At 43.7% G+C, this 25,449-nt stretch overlaps 1 protein-coding gene across 1 annotated transcript in view; it reads right to left on the bottom strand.

Moving 5' to 3' along the window:
- LOC308363283 (receptor-type tyrosine-protein phosphatase mu-like) overlaps positions 1-25,449 on the bottom strand; it is a gene marked incomplete at both ends in the record, with an annotated part of 177,696 nt that overhangs the window by 39,068 nt on the left and 113,179 nt on the right. Inside the window, 4 exons of the mRNA XM_080836087.1 lie at positions 3,088-3,332; positions 8,157-8,183; positions 8,296-8,370; positions 9,909-10,066. Coding sequence (XP_080692213.1) covers positions 3,088-3,332; positions 8,157-8,183; positions 8,296-8,370; positions 9,909-10,066 — 505 coding nt within the window. The remainder of the gene's footprint in view (positions 1-3,087; positions 3,333-8,156; positions 8,184-8,295; positions 8,371-9,908; positions 10,067-25,449) is intronic.

Genomic DNA, 25,449 nt, shown 5'->3' with positions numbered 1-25,449 from the left:
ACTTGATTGGCTACGCCTTTCCAGCTGCAGGCTGACAGACAATCATTCAATGTATAATTTATTCAACATCATATGGATTAGACGAAAGCTGTGTGTGTGTGTGTGTGTGTGTGTGTGTTTGGTAATGTGTGTTTTAATCCTCTGACAGAGATGGAAAAGTGTCTCATCACTGGATTAGCTCTGGCCTCATCGCAGACGCAGCTCTCTTATCTCCTGTCAATGTGAGACAGCAAGGCCACAGAACTTTATGAAGGGCATCTCCTCTCGCCCCCTCTCCCTCCTTCTTTCCCTCTTTCTTTTACACTCTCATCTTATATCCAGTACTCTTTTCATTCTTCGTCCATGCTCACTCCAACTTTCTGTATTTCTGTACTGCATTTTCTCGACACAAACACACACAAATACTCTTGTGGTTAAAATACTGGTGCTGTTTTGTAAAACTCTGACTGGGTACAGATGGAATGCAGTTTTTAGTAACGAGAAAAGATCATGTTTGCTTCCACAATATCACTGATGATATCACGGTGCTTGCCTTACGAATAGGAACAGGTCATTGCCAGTGCCAGGTAAAGCAGTAATGACTTTGTACACATAATAGAGCATTCAGTGGCTTAAGGACACATACCATATATAAATGGAAAACATTCAGTGTTGTAAGGACATCCCATATAATGGGGAACATTTAGTGGAAAAACGCCTTGCGATGCCACTGACATTTTTGTGGAGCTGAAATTACTCCACAGACATACAAATCAAAGGCTTGAATCAATGGAGGGGGTGTGTGGTAAATTCACAGCCCTGTCTATTACTAGAGCATGTTATTCAAGACATTCTTTTTAAATTACTAGCACTAAGTAACCCACTTTAAAACCTAAAAATGTTCTCTTTTATTCCTTCACGTCGCCCGCTATGCTGGGGTTCAATTTAGCTTCTTCTAGTTCAGTCCGGCAACTAGAGAAAGAATAGAGGAGAGAGCCCTGAGTTGGACAACAATCCCCCCTGGATTTTTAAATATGAATTAGTGTAGATCACAGCAAGGCTCAGTCACATCCCGTTACTCATGGAAGTGCATTTCTGATTCACACCTTACACCAATCAAACCAAAACTCGAAATCACTCAACACCACCAGTGTGTCTGCAGTGCAGATGAGCGACACGTGGACACATTGTGACATCAGTGTGCTGCTGCAATCTGTAAACTAATGGTCAGGACGTACACTCTTAAGCCTACACCCATACAACAAGTGCATTCTTTGTATCTGATGACATGTAGTCAGCATGACAAGGAATCCTCTCAGTGGCGGCCATATTGGATGGATTTGAATTGCGACCTTTAGAAAGATGGTGGTCAGGCTGCGTTGCTGGAGTAGGCCATATTTTTCGTGTTCGAGATGGAGAATTTCAGAAAATCTGAAAAGTTCACTCAAAAACCTCTGGAAATATTTGAAGGTAATTTTCCTAAATATGTCTAACTGTAACAGTGATAATACATTGTAATTTAACTATACTAAATAACACCTCATTCGGGGTAATGCAATGCTATAAAGCACAGGTTTTTAGTTGTCAAATTCACAAGCTATCAAGATTTGATCAGTGCTTACTGTATTGGTTGGTGTAGTCTGATGTCAGAAGTTAGCTCGCTAGTTTCAATCTATGACATAGGTCAATCAGGAATAGAGAAAAGATGTTCCTCATTAAAGTTTATTGAAGTTAAGTTATAGTTAAGTTCATTGAAGTATCTGTTTGCCATTAATGTGTGGTGAACATCACACTTCACAGGCTTGTTTACTTTGTCACTTCACCTCAATTCAACTAATTTGAAAGCAGAAACTGCCACTTAAACACATGTTCACTCAAAACAACATCTGTTTTCATGCACTGTGCGTGTGTTCATCTGTGCATTGCCACACCACAAAATACAGAATCATGAAAATGGCGGTTCAAGTATAAATTCAAAATCTAAATCATTACTTAATAAACAGTCAGACAATAACAGAGCTACCATGTCTCTGAGAAACTAATTGAGCTAGCAGACTTGCGTTCACAACGTCAAACTGTGGCTAAGTAACATTCTCTACAGAAAAAAAAAGAATCATGACAGAAAACAAAAGAACTGAAAGTGTGGGCTTACCTCGTTAATCTGATCCCAAGTTAAGGTATAGAATAAGCATGGATCAGAGAGAGATAGAGTGTAAGTGATACAGGGCTGGCATCTTCAGCAGAAAAGTGTCATATGGTCAATTTAGCTTCATGTTCCTGATTGGGCGGGGGAGGGTGGGGGGTCTCAGCTGATATTTGAGTGGATATGGTGCTGATGTGGCACTTATATCACTAACGATGTTTGCACTTATGTGGGCATATCTCAGTCAAACTTAAATCTTCTCTATCGCAGGAAGTCCTTAGGTGACTTAAAGGAGCCGCTTGTGACATACAGACGTGTACCGTGTCTTATTGCTGTTTGAGGGGGAAGGAGAGTTTGCAGGGACGTGAGTATACGTGTGAGGACACCAGTTGTGTGTGTGGTGATGACAGAGTACACAGACGGTTCAAGCACATCCACTACAGATCAACCCTAACTCAACATACTCAGTCAGTACAGAAACCACCACACATGAGACATCCAAGACAGTGTGTCTACCACACGAAGAGAGATTGGGGAAATAGAACAATCCAAAGGACATGCATAAAAATAATTAATGAATGACTTAAGGACAGCAAAAGAAAGGAGATTCAAGCAAAGGTTAAAATCAGAGCATCTCGATAAAAACAAAACAGAAAAGTGATAGAAAGAAAAGAGTTGAAAGCGTTCAATATGTATAAAATAAAGGCAGAGAGAACTGATTTGAGAGATGGTGGGGGAGAGAGCAAGAAGAGTGAAGGTAAGGGGAATGAAATAAAGAAAAGGAGAAGAAGAGAGTAACTCAGAGAGAATATGAAGAACAAGCCCAGAGCAACGACATTATGAAGACAAAGCACAGAAAATGAGGGTGACACCAAAATAGAGAGAGAGAGAGAGAGAGAGAGAGAGAGAGAGAGAGAGAGAGAGAGAGAGAGAGAGAGCGAGAGAGAGAGAGAACAGCCTCGTACCTCGTACTCCTCCTTGAAGCCGTATCCTTCGGAGCACTTCATCTGGGTGATGTGCTGCAGGAGGTCGGCCACACGGATGGCAGGGTGCAGCTGGCCCGTCTGGTAAGAGACGCCCTCCACTGCTCCGTCCCGCTCGCGGTCGCGCTCACGCTGCTTCTTAAAGGTGTGTGTCAGCGAGTGCGAGTGCGACTGCACCAGGCTACTGGTGTCGCTGCCCATCGTCTGGCTCTCGTCTGTCAGAGGGAGGGAATGAGTCGGGGGAGAGGATGGTTACCACTGGAGATAGAACAACAGCCATATCACAACACTGACAACTTCACACATTTCAGGTTTGCCTTTCTTCCAGATAACAGCTGGGTGTGTTTTGGACCCAGCCCAGTTCTGGCCCAGATAGAGCGGATATCCACCTAATCAGGGCTGGATCAGTACCACACTCAGCTACTATCTGGACTCTCACACTGGCTCAGCTCAGTGTCAGGTTAACACCTACTTGGTCAATAGTAAATAGTAGTAAATTAAATATTACAAATCAAAATAGCAAATTTCAATGTTTTGCCATGAGCCAATTCCTTTAAAATGTGATAAAGATCTGGAGTGATCTAGAGTGTATTTCCTGACAAAGCATTCTCAGTGAGAAAACATAGACGTGTGATGATGTGACGCGTCCTCACAGGCGGGTGATGGGGTGACAGGAACATGACACAGTGCATGTGTGTAAGAGGAGAGAGAACGAAGAAGAGAGATCAGTGTGTGAGAGGAGATAAAGAAGAAGAGAGACCAGTGTGTGAGAGGAGAGAGAATGAAGAAGAGGAGAGAGAATGAAGAAGAGAGACCGGTGTGTGAGAGGAGAAAATGAACAAGAGAGACCAGTGTGTGAGAGGAGAATATGAAGAAGAAAGACCAGTGTGTGAGCGGAGAGAGAAAGAAGAAGATAGACTGGTGTGTGAGAGGAGAGATAATGCAGAAGAGAGACCAGTGTGTGAAAGGAAAGAAGAAGAGAGACCAGTGTGTGAGAGGAGAGAGAATGAAGAAGAGAGTGTGTGAGAGGAGAGAGAAAGAAGAAGAGAGACCAAATACACCAGGCTGGATGGCTCTGCTGTGTCTCACCACTCAGACTATGGTCTTGCAATGATACGATCACTTCATCATTTCACAAAGCAGGAACCTTTTTGAAACAGATCTGGCCCTATTTAGACACTGATTCATTTCAGAGCCCACTGGCACGACTGGTCCTAGATCTCTGAATGAATCAGTGCTACTAAACATTACTGATGCTAAATGCACTGTAATAACCCGTTTTCAGCTTGTGTCTTACACACTTATTTGTCTAGCATGTGTAGCAGATGGCCTATTTACTGTGTTTAAATGCCAGAGTCACACCAAAGCCAGTGTCCTCCCCTTCTGTTTTAATTTAGTTATTTATCTCTGGGAAGACAGTAAAGCTCAATATTCCTACCCGCATGTTGGGCTGGAACTGTTTTGAACTGTCCATATGCCCTATCAGCATAACTGTATCCTGTCTGCCACAATGACTTAAGATGGACAAACACACAGATTTGAGACGCGACTCTATCGATCAACATTCAAACAATTAATGATAGGTAAATAAATAGATTGATAGAGACAGAGGGAGAGAGAAAGAAACAGTTGTACTATGGCGTTATAGGCAGATATATATATATATATATAGAGAGAGAGACAGAGACAGAGAGAGAGGGAGAGAGAGAGAGAGTGAGAGGGAGGAAGGGAGAGAAACACATGACTGAAGAAGTGACACATGGTATGTGGTGGGATGCCAAGGCCAAATAGTAACCAGTAGTGATGTCCACTATAGTGATGAAATCATCGAAGTAGAGAAATCAATACAGTCAAATCACCTGGCAACAGGAACCCAACCAAACACAAACACAAGGGAACCCATCTCAGATCAATGTAAATCATAAAAGCTAACTAATAAAATGAGATGCTGGTTAGAACGAAGACAGAGACGATGTGCTGCATGAGTCGGGTGGAGCCTGTGAAGCCATGATGGGGGGGGGGGGGGGGGGTCAGGATGGGGGGGGGGCATCATGGAGTCATGCCACACAAGAGCATCATGGTGAGATGACATCACATCCACTGCCATGCACATGACAAGCAGGACCACCCCCAGATGGAAGGAACACCTCCCTCAGGAAAATGGAGAAACACTAACTCCCAGACCTCCCAAAAACCAAAAAAAGAGCAGACAGACTTGGCCAAACTTACCATTAATGGGCACTTTATAGGAGATACATTAGAGGTCAAAAAGGCAGGGAGGGGAAAGACAGAGAGAGGGATATAGGACGAGAGAGAGTAAGAGGCACAGGAGAAAGAGAAATCATATCCAGAAAGAGACAGGGAAAAGAGAAAGGAGACAGGGTGTAAGCAACAGCACACTACTAGTTACACCTCAGACATGACAGCTACTGCTGCCTGAGCTCAACACAGCGAGCCAGGCCTGTGAGTGCACACGCGTGTCTATGGAAGGGGTGGGTGGGGGTGTGGGGGGGGGGGGGGGGGGGGGTTTGAGGGGGAACACCGGTTCTGCAGGTTCTGGATAAAGAATCAAATCTCTAGGCAAAGACGCTACAAGGCCTGGACTGGGCCTGCTGAGCTTTGAAAGTCGGTCTGTAACTGCTGAAATCCTAAAGGACAGCCGAATCCAGGTCAGGTCGGAACCAGAATCAGCTCTGGCCCACAGTCAGCTGATATCTACACACTTCTGGAGGAAATCATCAAAGCATTCAGGAAAGTCTAGAGTAGGCTGCCCATTATGAGGATGCTGTGATTATTACTCAAGACACTGCAGAGAGAGTTTTACCCACGCCAGGCAAATAATACCAAATCAATAAAGGAGATTGTTGCAATGTGAATTCCAGTCAGAGACTCAGGTGTTTAAACCTACGGAAAGGTGAGTCGTGCTAAAAGGAATTTATGTGTGTGAAAGTGTGTTTGTGTGTTGATGGGTTCCCTGTCAATTAATTTTGTTAGCCATCCTCATTGCTAGAGGTCAGGGGCAGTGTGTGTGTGTGTGTGTGTTTACTTCGGGGCTGAACTTATGCATAGTTTATGGGCCTCCATGCGTTTCACTCTGGTTGAGTTCCGTTTTTTGTGTCCTACCAAGAGAACGGCTCTTCAGGGCTTTTAACACAACTAAGTTTCAAAAGAAACACAATTATAATTAACGAGGGGCTTTGTTTTATTGTTTTATTATTCTGTTTTGTCATGGGGAGGAAAATTAAAGTGTAAAAACAGACCCGGAATTGACTGGGAAAAAAAGTGTAGAGAACAGAAAATGATAATTAAAAAAGAAAAAGAAAAAAGAAAAAAGAAGTTGGCCAGCAGCAGTCGCAACATTAAAAGAGAACAGTGGAGGAAGGGGAAGGGGTCGCATTGGGGAGTGGAGGGACAAGGTCGGGGGGGAGTTGGGGGGGTGGTGGGTGGTTCCAGGTGCAGAGACAATAGAGAGAAAGAAAGGTGGGGTGGGGTGGCGGGGGCGGGTGCACTAACCTCAACTGCCCTCACAATAATAATAATAATAATAATAATAATAATAATAATAATAATAATAACCACAAATACATCTAAACACATATAATCCCTTCATATAACCTTCCACACACACAGTTACAGTATGCACATACACACACCTCACAGTCTTACAGCAGGGACACGTTTGATAAATAAGTTATCAATAAATCAATTAAACGAATTACCAGGTTGAGATCATTAGCAAGGATGACAAGGCTACTGGTTACTACAGCAAGTACGAGGCCCCACCCCTTTCCCATCCCTCCCATATCCTTTCCACATGCATATGAGTGGTCAGAGAGGATGTGACATCACACACTCGGCACACAATGAGGATGGAATGAAGTGAAGGCAGCAGCAAATTGTGTGCCCGTGCATTTGTGTGTGCTTGTGTGCCTGTGCAGAAGTGTGTGTGTATGTGTTTGTCTGTGTGTGAGAGTGTGTGTGTGTGTGTGTGTGTGTGTGTGTGTGTGTGTGTGTGTGTGTGTGTGTGTGTGTGTGTGTATGTGTGTGTGTGTGTGTGTGTGTGTGTGTGTGTGTGTGTGTGTGTGTGTGTGTGTGTGTGTGTGTGTGTGTGTGTGTGTCTGTGTGTGAGTGTGTGTGTGTCTGTCATAGGGCTGAACAATTAATTGCATTTGCGATTAAATCGCGATATTGTAAAGTGCGATTTTCTAACCGCAACGTCCGCGATTACAACGTGGTCTAAAACATTTAAAAATAAAAAATGCCTTGTGATTATACTTATAACTTAAATGCAAAGTGGCAAAGCCACCGATTTTTTGTTCTTGTTTCTGTAATGAGCAGTTAAATAAAAATGTAAAATGTGGGAAAGAATATTTTACACGAAATGTATCTATAATTGTGTTGGTCATATTTAAATCATTCATTACGTTTTGTTGGGAAAAAAGAGGATAAAAGAAAATCGCATATTAAATCGCAATTAGATTATTTTCCCAAATCGTTCAGCCCTAGTCTTTCAGGAGTGTGGGTATGTTTACGCCTACGTGCAATCCTGTATCTGAGACTTACTGAAAGTTCATGATGATGTGTGTGTGTCTGTGTGCATGTGAGTGTGTGTGTGTGTGTGCATTTGATTGTGAGTGTGTGTGTGTGTGTGTGTGTGTGTGTGTGTGTGTGTGTGTGTGTGTGTGTGTGTGTGTGCGCATGTGAGGAGAGGAAGAAAGATAGGAGAGGGAGAGAAGGGGGGAAGCAGCAGCCAGTTTATGGAGATGAAAAAGCCATCTTCAGAAAACCACCAACCAAAACCAGAAACACTAGAAACACCAAAACACCAGGAGAAACATCCCCACTTGCATAGTGGCCTTGGTCTTAAATGTATGGATATGTGTCTATATGCAAGTGGGATTGTGTGTGTGTGTGTGTGTGTGTGTGTGTGTGTGTGTGTGTGTGTGTGTGTGTTGAGAGAGTTCCTTTGTGTAGGATTGTACAGTTATAAGGGTGGAAACTGTTATAGAAATGAACAGAGACATGACTAAATAACATATATAGTTTCTCACCTAAGATGGCAGTCGGCACAAATGGATCTGTCAGGAGGGAAAACACGAGAGTGAGAATTAGTGATGAAAATAAAGCACACTAGTCGATATTTCACATATTTGTATGTATATGTGTGTTTATGTGTGTTGGCGCCCTTACCTGGGTAATAAGAGTTGGGTAGTGTTTTACTGAGAGTGTTGCTCTTCACAGTGAAAGAGGAGGGTGATGCGGTGCCTGTGACATAAAAGGTTATAATGTTATAATATGTACAGTATCAGTGGAGGCCACTATAGTATGCACTAAACCCCCCTTCCTCTCCTGACCCACCATCCTCTTCCTCTACTGACCCACCATCCTCTTCCTCTACTGACCCACCATCCTCTTCCTCTCCTGACCCACCATCCTCTTCCTCTACTGACCCACCATCCTCTTCCTCTCCTTAACCACTATCCTCTTCCTCTACTGACCCACCATCCTCTTCCTCTCCTGACCCACCACCCTCTTCCTCTACTGACCCACCATTCTCTTCCTCTCCTGACCCACCATCATCTTCCTCTCCTTAACCACCATCCTCTTCCTCTCCTGACCCACCATCCTCTTCCTCTCCTTAACCACTATCCTCTTCCTCTACTGACCCACCATCCTCTTCCTCTCCTTAACCACTATCCTCTTCCTCTCCTGACCCACCATCCTCTTCCTCTACTGACCCACCATCCTCTTCCTCTCCTTAACCACCATCCTCTTCCTCTCCTGACCCACCATCATCTTCCTCTCCTTAACCACTATCCTCTTCCTCTACTGACCCACCATCCTCTTCCTCTCCTTAACCACCATCCTCTTCCTCTCCTTAACCACCATCCTCTTCCTCTACTGACCCACCATCCTCTTCCTCTCCTTAACCACCATCCTCTTCCCCTTCCTTTACTGTACCAAAAAGCTTCATATGTTTGTCTGTGTGACTGCACCTTTCTGCTCCCTAACCGACATCTTATTAAGGTTACATGTGAGAGGGGACACTGGAGTTTTGGGAAGGGGGGCGGGGTTGGTGTCTTACTGCTGGTCACTTTAAAAGAGGATAAGAGGGGTCACAGTCAGGCCCTGGGAGCAAAGCTGTTTGCTTGTCCCAGACCAGAGGGGGGTTAGCTGGGTAGAGTGGACAACAGCTGCCCCTGAGGCTCCAGAGACTAGCGATCAGGCTAATGCTACATCCAGACCACAGGACTGGGAGTCTTAGGGAGTGTTTAAAGGTCAGAGGGAGCAGGAGAGGTGAAGCTCTGTTAACACAATAGCACTTAAAACTGCCATTGTGTTGTCTAAAGAGGACTTAAAACAGGGTGTTATGAGTGGGTAATCACTGCAAATTACTCTCTGTCAGATTAGCATGACCAGGCTACATCCAGACCCTAGTCTAGCCACAGTACAGGTCAGAGGGAGCAGGAGAGGTGAAGCTCTGTTTACACAATAACACTTAAAACTGCGCAATGTGTTCTCTAAAGAGGACTTAAGAAGGGATAATTACTGCCCCTTCCAGTCTGGAAGTTTAACTGAAATTTAACATTGAGGACACTGTGTGTAGAAACACCTGCCACTCCCTCTAACATACACAAGCGTGCGACATATTGGGGATACTCCCTTCTACCATTGCCGTTACAACTGTGTGTATCAATGAAAAAATAGTGCCTCCTCACAGCAGGTGATAGCTCTCACACAATCCCACAGAAAAAAGACACAAACACACACACACACACACTCATGATGATCCAGATACTCACTTCTGGCATTGGTGTTGAGGGTGTGTGTGTCCATAAAGGAGAGAGCATCATCACAGCTGGTGCCCTGCTCTGTGTAGCTCTTGTCCATGGAGTTCACCATCACGGTCATCTCCTGCCGAGTGCTGCTCAAGGTCTCCTTACGCTTCTTAGCCAGCTTCCTGTGCACACACACACACACACACACACACACACACACACACACACACACACACACACACACACACACACACACACACACACACACACACACACACACACACACACACACACACACACACACACACACACACAAACACACACAATTATAGTTTTGAGTGTGATGGAAAATACATTTATAAGTCTAATCAAAACAATAATAATGCTATAATCATTATTATCAAAACATGTGTGGAGACAGGGGAGTGTGTAATTGACATTGCTAAACTGGGATTATAATTAGACACAAACGGACCTGCATTATAAACAATTCGTTTTTTCAACTGAGTCTTCATTGAAGCTACGTATACAATTGTTGAAGCCAATGAGTTTCTAAGTTTTAAAAGGTTTGTGAATCAGTAGCAAACGGGCCTGTGTCCTGGTTTCTTAGTTTGCAAGAGTAATCAGGAGTGTCTATATTGACCCAGCGCGGACTGCAAGTATCAAACGCTTCATGGATTAAAGATTTAAGTCCTGTACTTAAGACAATCACAAATGTCAAACTTAGGTAAATGACTCAGACATATCAGTAGACGACTAGACAACCACTACTCCCACACACACATGCAGTGAGTTGGTGAGACAGTTGGCAGTAGCTCTAGGGGACTGTGGCAATGTAATAAAGTGAGTATAGACTCAGTGGAGCAGGAGGAAAAACAAACGGATCTGTCATGTGAGAGAGGCAGAAGAGTGAGCGCTAATTCAATTGAGGGGATCTATACCCCCCAGCACCTCATCAGTCAGAAAAGCCCTTTGTTTGGAGAAGACCGATACACACAGACCTTCTAACGAGAGAAGATTAGACAGACTATTTAGAGAGGGAATAGCATAGAGAAAGGGAGAGAGAGAGAGAGAGAGAGAGAGAGAGCAATGAGGGGGTGTTGAAACAGACAAACACACATTTACACACACAACTACAATAACTTCTTTTTTTTGCGACTACCTCATCACTGTAAATAAATCACTTATCAATGCAGTCACTTCCTAATCTAGGTTCAGACTGGGTCCTATGAAGATGCACGCACACAATATCAAATTAGCCACCTAATGCCCCTGTCGCTGAGAAGGAGTGTTTTCATTTCTTCGCTTATGAGACACGCTTCATTTACCTAAAGCTGTTCATTTGTTTACCCCTTGATTTGCTTAGCTGTGGGGTCCAATGAGAACGTATAGGCCAAAGGGGAAGAAGGGATGAGCTTTGTAAACGTCAAAGATGGATGACAGCACTCTCAACAATGCTTCATTTTAAAATCTCTACGGCAACAATATCCAGTTACCTCCATGGCCCATGGGTGAGCTTAAATGCCGCGCTGCTGCATATTTCAGCACAGTGTGTTTACAGGGCAGAGGAGGCCAAACAAGAACACTTTGGTCTCTTCTTGGTACAAGTGCACCTCTGAATTAAAAACTAAAATACTTGGCTAAATACAGGACAGGATAGGGGAATAATGTCCTGTTCTTGTAAAGTGAAAATGGTGTCATGACACCTAGAGGGTAATGAGATGTTTAAACACTAAGGGCCTGATTTACGAACAGGATTGCGCCCATTTCAGGCGTAAAATAGCGGTCATCTATCTATAAATCCAGGAATCTCTGTGTGTCTGTCTGTCTGTCTAGGGCGTATCTCCCTGATGGTAGTTCCGTTAGTTATGAGATTTCGCATGTAGCTCACGCATGTCATGAACCTGTGCATCCTTGATTTTGAAGATTTTTGAATTTCCAGTTTTCGAGATATTTGTATTTTACCGTTTCCCGTAGGAAACAATGGGTTATCGTCTCCCGTCCCGTCGGCACTATGGGTAGTGGCGTCACAATCAAACGCGTAGCGTTATTAAACTATCCTGCCTTCACTCAAAGTTCAGAATAGCGTTGGATATGATACAGATATGATACAGGAGGATATGGATATGATACAGGAGGTTTGCATTCAAATTCTTCTTGGTGAACAGATACAGACTTTTGCTCAGGTAATCTTAAGACAGTGATTGATTTGATCTATTCGTTTATTTTTAAGCTTCTTTATATTAAGTTTCAAAGTAATGTCTGTTGTACAGTCATCTAACAGACAGGGAATAGTAATCCATCAAAAATATTCATCAAAAATATTCATATTGTTTATTAGTTTATTGTTTATTAGTTTATTCATAAAAATATTCATATTGTTTATTAGTTTATTAGTATAGTTGAAATGCATTGGGTTTAGCGACGCGATTTCTAAACCCAATGCATTTCAACGGGAGCCAATACATTGTGACATAGACCAGCGATTTTGGCGTAAAATGTCCTATAGTGTGTAGGCTATTCATGAGGATCACACACTTCGATGAACACATACTTCGACGTCTGGAGTAGGCCTGCTCATCTGTAAGTAAATTTAACCTGTTCACGTTAATTGCTGTGAAATTAGCTAGCCTATTGACGTGCATCGAACGTGCACTGTGCAATGAATTCGGGTGGGGGATAGTAACGCCATCTCCAGTCAGCGCAAATCTCGTTGTAAATTAGTTTATAGTTTAGACAGCAACGTTGACATCTATATTCAACTGCATCCACTACATAATCTCAAACTTTATTTGTTGGTATATCTCCAAAAAGGCTAACATTAAAACATTTCTTAATGAAAAGGAAACATGCATCACAATAACACTTCAGTGTAACCTGTAGCCTACCTATGTGGAGTGCAAATATGTCTTGCTATTACACTACCCAATAGCTACACCTACGTCTGCTAACACTACAGAATGCATAATTCCTACGGGCACTGCAATAGTAAACATAAAACGGTATTTACAAAGGAGGCGCATTTGAGTAGAGGCGTATTTTTACGCTTTGTGGGTGTGAAGCGCAACAAGATGGGAGGGTATAAGAAACCTGGGCGTGAAGCGCAAATATATGGGAGGAGAGAAGTTAAGTGCGCCTAATGATGTATTGCGTGGTATTTACTAAAACTGCCTGGTGAGCGCACGTCTCTAATTTGCGGGCTAATTCTCCGCCTCATAAAAGCACGTCTTAATCAGGAAGCGCATTTCCATTGAGTCTGAAAACGTTGATATGGCAGCAGTTATAAGAGCAAGGCGAAGAAAGAAGACAGAGACAGCGCACAGAAAGAATTTTTTCAACTCGTATAACACTTTTTCAGTTAAGTGAACCACAAATCATTAGACGGTACAGGTTAACCAGCCATGCAATACTTCAATTACTGGACCAGATCAGAGATGACATGGAACCCTCCACCCTGCGATCACATTCCATTCCATCAGTTGTTAAACTCCTGGCAACATTTGCAAATATTGGCCCCCGGATAATTTCAAACAGTTATAGCATCTGCAGTTGGTATATCTCAGCCTTCACTCAGCCAAATATTCACCCAGGTACTCGACGCATTGCTACGGCGCACTGTTTAATATACATTTCCCCACTACGATAGCTGAAATTAAACTTTCCGAACGTAATTGGAGCCATTGATTGCACCCACATGCAAACAGTCCCACCTTCAATCCACGAACACATTTACCGAAACAGAAAGCACACATATTCAATGAATGTCCAGGTCATATGTGATGCCAACATGACCATTCCTAACGTGGTAGCCAAATACCCTGGATCTGTCCATGACAGTTTTATCTTCCGGAATAGTGTCATCTATCCATGATTGAGCAACAGTGATTTTGGAGAGGCCTGGCTACTTGTTAAATGTATTTGTTTCAGTGGGGATATATTGTAGTGAACCCATGTCCCTTGTAGAACTTATTAATCTCGCCATGTACACATCTATATTGTTATAATAGACAGTTTATGCATTAATGCCACCAATAGCATATTCTTTATAATTGTGTTCTTTTAAACATTTTGTTGTAGGTGATGGCGGGCAGAACAACAATATAACCGTGTACCCATTGAATCAGGTTCAGTGATTGAGCGAACGTGAACCAATATATCTCCTCTTCGCTGAACCTTAGTTTTTTCTTCCTCGAATCTCCATGGTGGCAGTAACTTGCAGGCGATTTGTCCCGTCTTTTAACGGTGCGATAAATAATGATTGCCCAGCGCGGATCTGGTTTGATAAATACCACGGAAAATGCAGAAAAACACTGTGCGTTAATGTGCGCCTGGCAAAGGCGCAGATTAAGCTGCGGTCGCAATGTTAGTAAATCAGGCCCTAAAGGGCGGAGTAAGCACAGAGTGCCCAGCGCGGATCTGGTTTGATAAATACCACGAAAAATGCGCAAAAACACAGTGCGTTAATGTGCGACCGCAGATTAAGCTGCGGTCGCAATGTAAGTAAATCAGGCCCTAAATGTTAAAGAGGCTTAGAGCATAGTACCATCTTAGACAGTTTTTTGTCCATCACTGTGCCAAGAGTGCATTCAAAAGGTATTTTGACCCAGTCACTTTTTTCAAATGTTGTTATGTTAGGCTTTAGAGCTCAGAGACAGGGAAGGTGTTGTGCTTTCACCATGCACTGTCAGTTGTGAAGCCTTATAAAGTCAGGTGTGTGCCTTTTAAAATCATGCCCAATCAATTGAATCTACTAGAGGTGGACTTCAGTCAAGCTGTAGAAACATCTCAAGGATGATCAAGGGAGGCACCTGAGATACTTTTCAAGTGTCATTTCATGTTTCAGTTTTTCCTTCTCTTCAAAAAATCTTTTTTGCTTTGTCATTTTAGGGTATTTGGTGTAGCTGAATGAGGAAACAATTAATCAAAACAATTTACGCATAAGGCTGCCACATAGCAAAATGTGAACAAAGCGAAGGGGTCTCTGAATGCACTGTACAGTATATTGTTCCAAAGAAGATCTAATTTTTCTCAAGTTAAAGCTGGTTGTTAGACCTGTGGCTGTCAGGGCTGGCATGTGATGAACACCCTGGGCTTGGTGCCTGGCGATGGCCACAGACACTGAGAGAGCACAGCAGGAAGCTAATGGACGAGCACTTCCTGTCTTCCAGTCTGCCACTCAGCATGAGGCACAGAGGTGGCCCTGTTTGTGTGTGTGTGTGTGTGTGTGTGTGTGTGTGTGTGTGTGTGTGTGTGTGTGTGTGTGTGTGTGTCAGTGATTTATCTCAGGCCTAACTCCTGTAGAGACAAACTGCAGAGACACTGCTGACATAAAGCACACACAGTCTTATCCTCTCTTTCACTCTGCCCACCTCACTCTCTTAACCACACACACACACACACACACACACAATCCCCTTATGATAAGGAATGGAAGAGCCCTGTGACCGGGACCACTGATACAATGCCTGCATTTGTATTTGTATGCATACATTAGGTGTTCAGGCATTTGTACCCGTACTGTCAATTCTGGATAAGTGATGGTGTGCACATTTCATAGTGTGTGTGTGTGTGTGTCCAGCTTCTCCTATGTCAACAGAAAATACTCAGCAGTGTGTGTTTTGTAAGACAGCAGTTTTTCTTCACACATCATTGGCCATGAATGCCACACACACACACACACACACACACTCACAGCACACCTGCCACATGCTGGATATTATGATAAATTACACCATCCAATCAGATGCTCGAACCGCAGAGCAAGCCATGGTGGCCACACCTGAAGAGCTCCGAGATGATGCTGTGTGCACCATGTGCATCTGCAGGAGTGTGTGTGTGTGTGTGTGTGTGTGTGTGTTTGTGTGTGTTTACACGTATCCTGCTGCACAGGAGGGGTTTGTGTCATTAAAAACGTTCTGCTGCACACACCAGCATGGTTGCCAGCAGCACAGCCCTCTCTGTCCTCTGATCCAAACTCCCTGTAGTCTCTTTAAAGCATCCGCAGCTCCACAAAGGCCCACAGGCCTGTTACACACACTGTTTGTGTTTGTGGACGAGAACAGAGCCCTTCAGGGGAGACCCCTCACCTCAACAGCATCAAAACCAACATCAGAAAAATATACACAGAAATACATACACACACCCCCACACGCGTGAAAACACAAACATTCATACAAGCACAGACACATCAATATGGCCAAGCTCAGCAGGGTGAGGTGTTGCATTTCTGTGTAGCGCCATAGCGATAAGGTCAGGCTGTGGGAAAGGGAGGCTTTCAAAGAGACAAAGGCGTCTTCATTAGTGCCCGTCAGACAGAAAAAGTCACAATGGCAGCCATCACATCTGCACCATTAAACACTAACACCTATCCAGATACACAGGCACAAATACACAGATACACGCACTGAATGCAAAAAAACAAGCATACACCTAAACACACCCACACAATGCATTGCTGACACCCAGCAGAGACCAGGCAAACACAATCAACTTGTTAGAGCAAATAAGACAATGGGGTATATATATAACATATAGTATATATATAGTGTGTATATATATATATATACACACCATTGTCTTATTTGCTCTAACAAGTTGATATATACTGTATATAAGTGCAACATGGCAAAGGAAAAGAGATACAGGGAGATAAAAGTGGAGGGGATCGAGACAGAGAGGGCAGATAATTTGCCACTAGTTTGACAGGCATTTAAAAGCCCTACAGCCTATGCAATTCTGATCTCAATCACAAGACAGAGTCATTCAGCTGATTCCTTTGCACTATACAACCTGATGGAAAGAAGTGTAAGATCCCTGACTGCTTGACCTCCTACAGATTTTCAGTCAAAGGATAACATGTCACTCATTTCTGTGTGGCTGGAGCTTGGATCTCTAAGTGTTATATACAGTGTGTCTTCCACACTTCCACAAGGTATTGAACTAAACACAAACATGTGCTGAGCTAACTGCAGGTATCTCATTGATGATTGTTCCTTCTATGGTATTACTTGGGCCGCCCCACCTCGTCTGAACCCGGGAAATCATACAGACCAGTCTTCCAACGCGTGAGTGAGTGAGTGAGTGAGTGAGTGAGTGAGTGAGTGAGCACTAACATGCCCCCTAAACAAACTCCAAAGCCAAGCATCGAGCTGTGCCAAGCGCCTTCAACCCAAGATTGGCGTCCATGCATCCCTATTCAGCATAGTAAACTAGATTACACTCACATCCCCAAGAAACCACTCTGCATCTTCATGAAAGAGAGAGAGAGAGAGAGAGAGAGAGAGAGAGAGAGAGAGATAGAGAGAGAGAGAGAGAGAGAGAGAGAGAGAAAGGACATGGAGCCAGAGAGGAGTGAGTACAGATGTGGTACAGGGAGAAAGAGGCCTAAAAAGGGAGAATAGAGGTGGGAGAGGAGGAGATAAAAGAAAGGGAAAAAAGAAAAATAGGAAAATTCAGGACGTTTAAAGAGGGAGGGGAGAGGAGACGAGAAGAGAAGAGAGGATGGGAAGTAAAACGGTATAAGAGGGGGGAAGGGGGAAATATAGAGAGGATGTGTGACGAGCACAAAGGAAAAAGACATGAGAGAAGAAAAAAAATAAGCGGATGATGAAGAGCTTAGATAGAGAAAAAAGAGACAAGGGAGGAGTAGGATGAAATAAGGGGAATAACAGGCAAACACAGAGTAGAGATAATGAGATTAGGAAGGAGTGCTTGTGTGTGTGTGTGTGTGTGTGTGTGTACCCATGATTGCAGCGAGGTGGCGACAGCTTGGTGACAGACGGTCGTGTTAGCATCTGCTGAGCAGAAGACAAGACATCGCCGGCTCCTCGTCTACTCGCTTTCTGGGTCTCACCTCCTTACCACTACTCTCCTCCTCCCTATCCATCTCTCTCTCTCCCTCCCTCTCTCTTTCTCTCTCCCTCCCTCTCTCTATCACTCCCTGCCCCTCCTCCCTCTATTTCCTCTTCATCGGAATGCTGCCACCGTTACTGAAACAAATGTGTTTGGCTTGTTCCAATTAGTGAGATTCCAGCACGCTGCTCCACTCTAGGCTTGTAGCTTTTAATGAAGGTGTTTGAGCTGTGGGTAGATACTGCCCTCCCCCCTCCTCTTTCTCTCTAACAGGGCCCTTTTCCAGTCACTCTCTTTCCAAACACTTAAAAAAAAAACACTGCTGTCGTGTAATTTATCATCCTGGAACGTACAAAAGGCGGAGATGGGCAGGCGATGCGGTTCCCTTTTCTCTGTTTAACTGAATCCAATCTGTGTGTGTGTGTGTGTGTGGTTGTGGGTGTCATACTGGTCACACTGATAAGAACGGTACAAATGGTGACACTGACTAGAGAACATTTTAATAGGGAACCTTGAGCACTCTCTGTGTCTATCTGAACCATTAATACATCTCTCTCTCTCTCTATCAGCATATCTCTCTCTCTGTCTATCGGCATCTCTCTCTCTCCCTGTCGCTTTCTCTGTCTGTCTCCATCTCTCTCTCTCTCCCTGTCTCTCTCTCTCTCTATCTCCTTGCCCCTCTCTCTCTTTCTGTCTATCTACACCTCTCTCTCTCTCTCACTGCCTATCTGCCTCTCTCTCTCTCTCTCTCTTTCTCTCTCTTTCTCTATGTCTATCTGCATCTCTCTCTTTCTCTCTGTCTATCTGCATCTCTCTCTTTCTCTCTTTCTCTCTGTCTATCTGCATCTCTCTCTTTCTCTCTGTCTATCTGCATCTCTCTCTTTCTCTCTGTCTATCTGCATCTCTCTTTCTCTCTGTCTATCTGCATCTCTCTTTCTCTCTGTCTATCTGCATCTCTCTCTTTCTCTCTGTCTATCTGCATCTCTCTCTTTCTCTCTGTCTATCTGCATCTCTCTCCTTTTCTCTGTCTATCTGCACCTCACTCTCAAGCTCTCTTTCTTTCTCTGTCTATCTGCACCTCACTCTCAAGCTCTCTTTCAAATCCACCCTAGCAGCTCACACTGCATTAGACACCCATACAATGTGGCCAAAGCCTTCTAGCTGTTATGCTGTGTTGTGTTCTATACCCTCCAACTTACAATTGGAAATCAGACTTTGAACACAAATCTAAATGGCCTGACAGTTTCAAGGATAAAAACTGACGGACTAATTCAAATGCTAACACTTCAGAAGGCAGAAACCCTGCAGGCTGTGACGATGGTTATAATGTGCTTGTTAAAATACCCTGCAGAATTCATGACAAAAGTCAAACAACCATGAAGATCAAACTAATGGCAGAAGCCAGGGACGATAGATCTCATTTAACATCAACATTTCCTCTTATCTTTCACTTTTGGAATCTGTCCTCAAGCATCTTCAGCAGATCTCTTTTAGCACATGTTGTATTGGGTATAAAACAATTCCCCTCCAACACTCTTCATACAAAGGATGTTTTTGAACAGGCAATTACAACACACTGATCACTGAAAAACATCATGGAAATAGTATAATAATATCACAAGTACGTCACCAAATCATGTAGTGAATGGTGTCTACCAGGCAGAGTGGAAAGAGAACTACCTTTGGATCTAACTGTTCCTGATAGGTTTGTTTGGTTTTGCTTGTGACACATCACATCTCATCGCAAACTGAACTGTTCCTTGTGCTTTAATCTTTCCTCAACTCTGACAGTAACCCAACTTACTCCTCTAAACTTGTGTCTCAGACATCTCCTCAGTCTAGTCATTGCGGTCACCTTTTACACTGAAAAACTCCCCATTTCCTCCTCTAAATTACCAGTTGTTTCATCAACGTTCTAGTTGCTATAGTGACTTTTGTAGCATACACGTTGCCATTGGAGTGCTTTAATGCAAACAACATAAATATACCATGCGGGGAGGATGGGTGAGATGAGATGATATGACAGAAGAAGCAGAGTGGTGTGTTTATGTTTTGAGGGTGAGCAGCCAGTGAATGGTAAGCACCAGGAGCGTGGCACCAGGCTAGGAGAGCAGGGCTGTTGCCTGCTGGGGGATAAACTGCAGCCATTGCTCCCCTCTATCTTAGACCTGGGCCTGAGGGTAAACCGGTATCTGACTAGCCTGTCTATTAAACTACCAACAAAGATGTTTTTGTTTATAGTGTGTACTGCCCTATAAAACCGGCTCCATGATTGCCTGCTTTTCAAGGTCGCCTTTCAGAAAAGCCCTCTGACTGCAAGGAGGCAGGCTTTTCAGAATCAAACTTACTGAAACTTCCTGATTTTTTCACATAAATCCAAACAAATATATCACAAATAATTACATTCACAATAAGTCAGGCATATAATTGAAAGGATGAATCTTAAATTGAATAGCTGCATCTTCTTCTCTTTGGCTGGGAGCAGGCTGCCTGTTGCTGTGTGCGAGGGGGCAGATGGCATTGCTAACTGTCATGCATGCGAAACGGTAGGAGGATAGCTGCCTAGAGAACAGCCGATCTAGGACAGATCGAACCTTGACCTAAACTGTTCCAGGGTCAGCTGCCACAGCACAGAATAGAGAGTGAGATTGGACAAAGTGTTTTACTTACAGGTAGTAAGTGTAGGACTGATAGTGTCTTCTGCCGAGGGGGGTGGTGAAGAGTTTAAGCAGTGAGGGAGGACGGGGGATGGGATGACAAGGGGAGGGGGAAAAGGAAAAAAAAGGAAAAAATATTAAAGTTCTGAGTAAAAAATAGTAAAAGAAGATGAACAAAAGCAGATATGATGGCTACGAACATGAGTGATAGAGGTAACACTGATCTTGTGTTTGTGTGTGTGTTATGTGTGCGTGCATGCATTCTTCTGTTTGTGTAAAGCACAGTCAAGAGCTGAATGCCTCACAGTGGGCTCCTCTTTGCCTTTTCAGTCACACACACACTCACAACATGGACACACACACTCACATAAAGCATGGACGCACAAACACACACACTCACATAAAGAATGGACACACAAACTGACATAAAACATTGACACACTGTGGTTATGTTCTTGTGTACATCACATGGTCAGCACACCCTGGATCCTGATATTTTCATGTCGCCCACAGACAAGCCAGTAGGGCTTCATCTGGCATAAACACGACATAAAATGCTACTAAAAGTTCCCTACAGAGAGTATATCAACTGTGTGTCTGTGACATTAAACTATTGAACTATTGGCACACAGACAGGGACACACACACATAAATAAACACACACAGAAAAGAGATCTCTGTTTTCATTTCATTTCATATGATCTCATTTCATTATCCTTCTATCTATCAGCCCAGACAGTAATAGCTCAGAGTAATATAATTCAGGTTGCTCTGCAGTAACATGGACATTAGTATGTCATACCATGGCCAGATCCAGATTTAATGCCACAAATTAAACCAAATAGATGCGACGGATTCAATCACACCTTTTCATTTGATTAAGGCATATTGAGCGAGAATTCAATTAAAAGGGAATGGTGCATGGAGGTAATTACACATAACTGTCAATCAGACTTTGGGAATTATGAGTCCCCACGCACTGAATTAAAGACACCGGAGAGACAGACGCAGACAGCAGGAAAAAGGAAGAAGGAAGAGGAAAAAAAGCCCTTTCATCTCTGCTCTCAAGACGTCTGACATCTGAAGTTCACCTGTGTGAGTGTGTTTGCACACCCTGATTCCTCTGTGCAGTGTGTTCATTCCTGCAATCTATATTCTGTGTGTGTGTGTGTGTGTGTGTGTGTATGTGTGTGTGTGTTCACATGCCCACGGGAGTGTAAAGGTCCAATTACTCCCTTCTGTGGTCTGTAGTTCTGTGTAGGCACATACAATAAATATATATGTATCTGTGTACATAAAGTGTGTTTGTGTGTGTGTGTGCAAGTCTGTGTGTTATGTGTGCCATAGTAGTCCCCTCTGGCTGTGCGGACCACTGGCAGAGGAGAACTTGCCAGCAGCTTCAGCTGTCCTGGCTTAATTCACTCTTTTTTTACCTGACTCTTATCTGCTTTTCTTTTTCAAAGGGGTGACAGGAACGAGTGCAGCAGCTGTATTAAAGTTTAATGACTCCTCCACTGTAAACTGGGTTTTAATGGAGCTTATCAACATAATTAGTGTGCTTGCCCGAATTAGTGTTCTTCATAAATTTTCTTTATTCTGCCTGTTTTTCTTGCATCGAATCAGGCCTCGCTCGTTCGAGGTACAGACGCCGTTCAAACACCGAAACGTCCGGCCCGATCCGGTGCAACCTGCTATATCTTTTCGTGGCGGTTCTCCTTGCCACTCCTTTTTTATTCCTCTTTTTCATCACCTTTTTCTCTCATAGACTAACATGGGGGAATCTTGAGCCATTGTGACGTCACCCACTCTAGGACAAGAGACTTTATTTCTGTAACACGGCGGTGGCATCAAAATAAATAAATTACTAGCTGGGCTGAGAGTTTCAACCTCCTCTTACACAGACAGTAAGAGACAGGGTTAACACAACACACACAGCCATGGAAATGTAAAAAGCAAGTGAAAGTATAAAGGACAGCTTGATCAACAACTCATTCGCGAACACCATTGCTACAATAGCAACTAGCCTAGCCCCATAGTAAAACAATATAAGCAGCTAGCTAGCCTAAGCCACATGCAAATGGCGCACAGATTAAATTATTTCAACTGCCATACTGGAGATTTCGGTTCACTACCCCAAGTTTTCGCAAGGTACATTCCAGTAATCGTGTATAGTTGCTGTGTCTTAGCACTCTACTGAGAAAGCTAAAGTGATAAAAGCTAGCGAGCTAGTATTTAGCCTTCACCCAGGGCTTGGCTACAACTCATTGGCCAATATTACTCTTGCCTGCTCAGAAGAGTTTCTGTACGCTTGAAATCTCCGGTTTATGGGGATGGATTATGTACAACATAAATGTCAATGTCGGGAAAAGAAAGTTGGGGCAGATGCTTTGCAAAAACACAGTTACATTTCGTGAGCGGACAAGACACTTTATTTCTGTTCGAGATACACAAGGTGGCTACAGCGGATGCGGTGGCAGAAGACCGTACATGTAAGTATCAGCGGTAATTAAACACTGTACTGATATTAAATGTACTACTAACATGCCATTCTCAGATTAATGCAAGTGACATGACATTGTGGAGTTAACGATACCGACAGTTTGCATACCTAGCTAGGTAACATTAGATACCATTGGATCTTATCAATTATGCTAAACTAGCTGGATTAATATCTGTAGCAAGTATCAAACAGAGGCTCTCTTTATGTACTTTTATTAACCAGCATTGTGCTACTCAGTTAAACCATCTGCAATGCTATTTCGTAATCCCACAATCCACCGGGGGGCATCACGTTCACGTAATACAAACTCATTAACATAACATGTAACATTCTACATCCCCCTTCTTTAGTTTAACACTACTAATAACAAGAACATGTCCTGCAATACTGTCTGCAGCATAACAGCTATTTAAGACCATCTTTAGGATTAACATGACCTCCAGTAATACATCAGAGATAACCATTCTGAATATGTGTTAGAAAAAAACGGCATTGACCTTTTATAATTCACAACATATATAAATGACAACATGCTTTTTTTTTCTTTTAAACAGACCAAAGTAGCGGTTCTACCGCTGTAAGATTAGATGTTGTATTTGGGGTTAGGCTTTAAAGGCCTGCCGTATCTGGAACGGGGGGTTGAAGATTCAGTAGGTGTTTGGACAGGGTTCTCACTGGGATGGCCAGGTGAGTGTTCATTGTGTGGGGGTTGCTGCCTCTCTGGAGACACTGGAACACTGGGAAGACTCTGGATGACTTCATTGTTGATTGCTGAATCTGCCAACAATGGATCATTCTCTACGTCCAGAGGATGTGGTTCTGCCACAGGCAACAGATGTCGCCTATTCCTGCGGTACTCTCTGCCGCCTGATTCGACCAGGTAAGATCTCGGTTCAGCAGCAGCCCTTTTGACGACACCGACTTTGTCATGTCCTTTTTTTGTTTGCAGCCGAACTACCTGGGAGTTGTGGAGTGGAGCGAGAGGCTGGCTGCCATGATTGTAGAATCTTTTCTGTCCATCTCTTTTCTTTGTCAGGTGATTGTGAACTGTCCCAGAGTTCATTGGCTTTGGTGTTAGCTGGTGTTTGCTGACAGGCATGTTTGTGCGTGTTTCCCTGGACGTCAATCTTTGTGCAGGGGAGCCTAGTGTGGCATCTCGTGGCACATTCCTGACACTCAGCAAATTGAGGAAGAAGTCTGTTCCATCTCTTTTAGATGTTTCAAGAAGGCGCTTTGCGCTTCGCACTGCTCGCTCTGCCAGTCCATTTGCTTGATGGTATTCTGGACTGCTGGTGATGTGGATGAAATCCCAATCTTTGGCAAAGACACAAAAAGTTAGACTTGTGAACTGTGTGCCATTATCAGAGAGCAGCTTGTGGGGAATTCCATAGACAGAGAAATGCCGTTTCAGCTTGTTAATGACACACTGTGATGAGGTTTTCTTGAGTTTATCTATCTCATACCATCCTGAATAGGAGTCGACAAGAACTAGGTATTGTTGGCCATTCCATTCAAACAGATCTGTTGCCACTGTCGACCAGGGAAGTTCTGGGACTGCATGTAGTTGCAACGGCTCCTTTTGCTGATGTGGTCTCAATGCGTTGCAGATGCTGCATGATTGTACACAGCCATCTATGTCTCTTGTCATTGTCGTCCAAAAAACCACATTGCGCGCTCGTCACTTAGTGGCCTCTGCGCCTGGATGGCCCTTGTGTAGCAGCATCAGGTATTCTTTGTGAAGATTTTGTGGAATGACCATTCTTGCGCCTTTCATTATTATCCCATTCTCCACAGAGAGCTCGTCTCGGAAGGGAAGGAACTGTTTCACTTGAGTTGGGACACTGCTCAGTCGCTCTGGCCACCCATGTCTGATGATGTTAGTCAATGTTTGTAAAGTTGTGTCCTCCATCGTGTGGACGCGTAGCTCCTCTTGGCGCGAGGATGAGACATGTTGTACTGACATCACCTCAAAGTCTTCCTGCTCTGTGAGGTGTTGTGCTGTGGACTCCCTTGGTGCACATGACAGCGTGATTGAATTTGTGGAGTTTAAGCATCATTCGTTGTAGGCGTGCCGGTGCTGAGAGAAGGGGCTTCTTCAGGATTGAGACCAGGGGTTGATGATCTGTCTCAATGATCACTGGCTTGCCATATATGTAATCATAGAATTTGAAACAGGCAAACACCACAGCAAGCAGTTCTTTTTCAATTTGGGCATACCTTTGTTCTGTTTCTGTGAGGGTGCGAGAGGCATAGGCCACAGGACTACCATCCTGGAGGCACGCACTGCCGAGGCCGTATTGTGAAGCATCACATGTGAGAGTGACTGGCTTGTGCACATCATAGTACGTCAGTACCGGTGGTGATGTCACACATTGTTTTAGTGTGGCGAATGCATTCTTTTGTTGCTCTGACCATGTCCATGCTGTGTCCTTGTGTAGGAGCTGATGGAGAGGTGCTGCAGTGTTGCTGTGGTTGGGAATGAATTTCCCCAGGTAGTTTATCATCCCAAGGAAACGTTGCAGTGTCACTTTATCCTCTGGTGGCGGGATATCCACGA

Source organism: Sprattus sprattus (genome assembly GCF_963457725.1).
Source record: "Sprattus sprattus genome assembly, chromosome: 4".
Classification (NCBI taxonomy): Eukaryota; Metazoa; Chordata; class Actinopteri; order Clupeiformes; family Clupeidae; genus Sprattus; species Sprattus sprattus.
The sequence above is the reverse complement of the archived record's forward strand: the minus strand, read 5'-3'. Positions and strand labels throughout refer to the sequence as shown.